Below are 3,021 nucleotides of genomic sequence, written 5' to 3'. Positions count from 1 at the left end.
ACACACACACACACACACACACACACACACACACACGCAAGCACACAAACACAAGATAAGCATAATGTATGCTGTAAAATAATATAATTACTACAATGGAGGCCTTAACAATTGTGTTAATATATAATAACATTAGATAGATAGATAGATAGATAGATAGATAGATAGATAGATAGATAGATAGATAGATAGATAGATAGATAGATAGATAGATAGATAGATTTGTGCTTAGCAGGTAAAAAGTCATGTTTTATTTTTGTATGAGATGCAGGGATTTCTTAATTTAACTGTCTTTGTGTAAGTGTATTATTTCCAAGTATACATTTTCTACAGGCCTGACAGACTGACAGATGCCCTTTTTTTTCTTCGTTTTAGTTTGTGTCGTCTTTCATTTTGTTTGTTTGTTTGGTTGGTTGGTTGGTTGGTTCGTTGGTTGGTTGGTTCGTTGGTTGGTTGGTTCGTTGGTTGGTTGGATGGTTGGTTGGTTGGTTGGGATTTTTTTTCGACAATAATCATTCTGGAGAAAAATCAATCCACTATTAATTGGTATCATCTGAATCGAGATCTGTTGCTGTGTATAGCCGGGTGGCCATTACCTCCTGAAAGAAGTGAGGACAATTTGTGTCAAGTGCCTTTACCGAGGACACAACGTCGGGCCCCATGAAGGGATTCGAACATACGACCTTACGGTTACAATTCCGAGAGCCTAACCACTCAACCACAGAAGATAACTACATAGAAGCGTACCGTTGACAATACGCTCTTTGTTGAGCATGTCTCTGGGTGCAATCTGTATAGCGGGCTGGCTTCGAACTTGTACGGGGCGCTCTGCTCGAGTGGAGAAGGGATCCGGGATCAGAACAGCTCCCCTGGAGAAAAAAAAACGCTGATATTTTTACTCCCCCATCGACAAAATGTAAAATTCGGTTCATATAGGAGGCGAGCTTCCTACCCTGCCTGTCAGGCCTAGCCCGGGCTGAGAGGGATACAACACCCCAGCAAAAAGACGGAGATACTCAACAAAAGTTACCCCTCTCGACAATCGAACTCGGCAATCCTATGTGCAACAACGAAGAGCCTAACTACTACAATGTACACCACAGACGCTGGTCCGCCTGAACTATAAAATAGAAAAAAATTGTCCAGAGTTTTAAAAACCTACGGTATGGGTTTTATACCCCAGTAACAGGTATGATTAATAAATGATGTGCTTGAAAATACATGTAGGTGAGTGGTACCTAAATTATGTTAGTAACACCTCAAGTCTTCGCTACTCTTATGTCCTAGCTGTGTTGCAAGTGCAGTAAAACTCGTACAAATACTCTTACCAACACTAGAGAAAAGCTATTGCTTTCACATATTTTACTTGTGCTTCACGGGATGCTAAGAATGTTTCTGAGTGTTCTATGATCTACTGGGGTAATACTATACTATAAAGGGCATTGAGCTTTCTGTCGAGTGGGGACATGCGCTATACAAATGCTATTTAGTAGTAGTAGTAGTAGTAGTAGTAGTAGTAGTAGTAGTAGTAGTAGTAGTAGTAATAGTAGTAGTAGTAGTAGTAGTAGTAGTAGTAGTAGTAGTAGTAGTAGTAGTAGTAGTAGTAGTAGTAGTAGTAGTAGTACTTACAGGTAAGAGAAGTTGGAGCAGCAAGATTCAAACGAGAAGTCGGCCGTGCGGTACGCTGGATCCAAACCGACTTCCACGCTGGCCAGGTAGGGGGCTCCTTCCTCTGGCGTCGGCATGCTCCATGTGGCTGAGATGTTTGCCCACCGGAGACCGTTACGGAGAACTGGAAACAAAACAGGACATGGATGATGTAAGTAATGATGTTTTTCGCCCCCATAGAAGCAATTTAGATGATTTAGGAGGCAAGATTTATGTCGCTTCATGTGGCTGTGATGTTTGCCTTCTGGAGACCATTACGGAGAACTGGATATTGATAAAGTATGTAAGTCTTTTTTATCAACACAATTGAGGCCATTTAGGAGGCAAGATTTGTGTTATTTGGATGACTGTGATGTTTGCCCACTGGAGACCGTTACGGAGAACTGGAAATGATACAGGTCATGGATAATGTAAGTAATAATGTTTTAAGCCCCCATCTACTCAATTTAGATGATTTATGAAGCAAGATTTATGTCGCTTCGTGTGGTTGTGATGTTTGCCTTCTGGAGACCATTACGGAGAACTGGAAACGAAACAGGTTATGGATTATGTATGTAAGTGTAAGTCATTTTTTTATATACAAATGTTATATCTAGGTGTTTTACACCCCCCATCGACACAATTTAGATCTTTTAGGAGGCAAGATTTGTGTCGTTTCATGTGGCTGTAATGTTTTCCCACTGTGGGGCATTTTGGAGAACTGGAAATGAGACAGGTCATAAACAATATTATGACTAGGTCATTTTTTTCTAATGTGGGTTATTGCTCCCCAAGCGACACAATTTAGATCATGCATGAGGCAAGGTTTATGTCGTTTCGGGGGGCTGTGATATTTCCTTTCTGGAGAGCATTACGGAAAAGTGGATTCGAGAAAAGTCATGGATATTATTTCCAAATAATATGGGTGTTTTATGTCACCCATCAACACAACTTTACTTAGATCATTAAGGAGCCAGCTTTGTGTTATCTGGGTGGCTGTGATGTTTGCCAACTCAACTGGAGGGCATTTTTAGAGAACTGGAAACGCTACAGATCATAGATAATATGACTTGGTCTTTTTTTATTATTCAAATGTAGGTGCATTACTCCCGTATCGACACAATTCAGGTCATTTAAGAAGGCGCTCTTTGACCCTACACGTCAGGACCAACTTAGGCTTAGAGGGATATACCGTTCTAGCAGAAAGACGGGTATACTCGGCAGAAATTCTTCAAATCCATACACAGGAATCGAACTCATGCTTTCTGCTACCCCCAGGGCAGTGCCACTGACTGTATTGTCTTTAGGTCATTCCCAAAGGGAGGACATTTCTCGTTCATTCACCGTAGAATTGTAAATGGGCTGATTCATCAT

At 40.9% G+C, this 3,021-nt stretch overlaps 1 protein-coding gene across 1 annotated transcript in view; it reads right to left on the bottom strand.

Moving 5' to 3' along the window:
- The window catches only part of LOC101850014, a gene marked incomplete at its 3' end in the record, with an annotated part of 14,238 nt that overhangs the window by 1,781 nt on the left and 9,436 nt on the right, over positions 1-3,021 (bottom strand). The window contains 2 exon segments of the mRNA XM_013084569.2: positions 748-869; positions 1,630-1,792. Of these exon segments, the coding sequence (XP_012940023.1) occupies positions 748-869; positions 1,630-1,792 (285 nt within the window).

This window comes from Aplysia californica, unplaced genomic scaffold (genome assembly GCF_000002075.1).
Source record: "Aplysia californica isolate F4 #8 unplaced genomic scaffold, AplCal3.0 scaffold00302, whole genome shotgun sequence".
In the NCBI taxonomy this organism is placed as follows: Eukaryota; Metazoa; Mollusca; class Gastropoda; order Aplysiida; family Aplysiidae; genus Aplysia; species Aplysia californica.
This window is presented reverse-complemented; position numbering and strand designations above follow the sequence as displayed.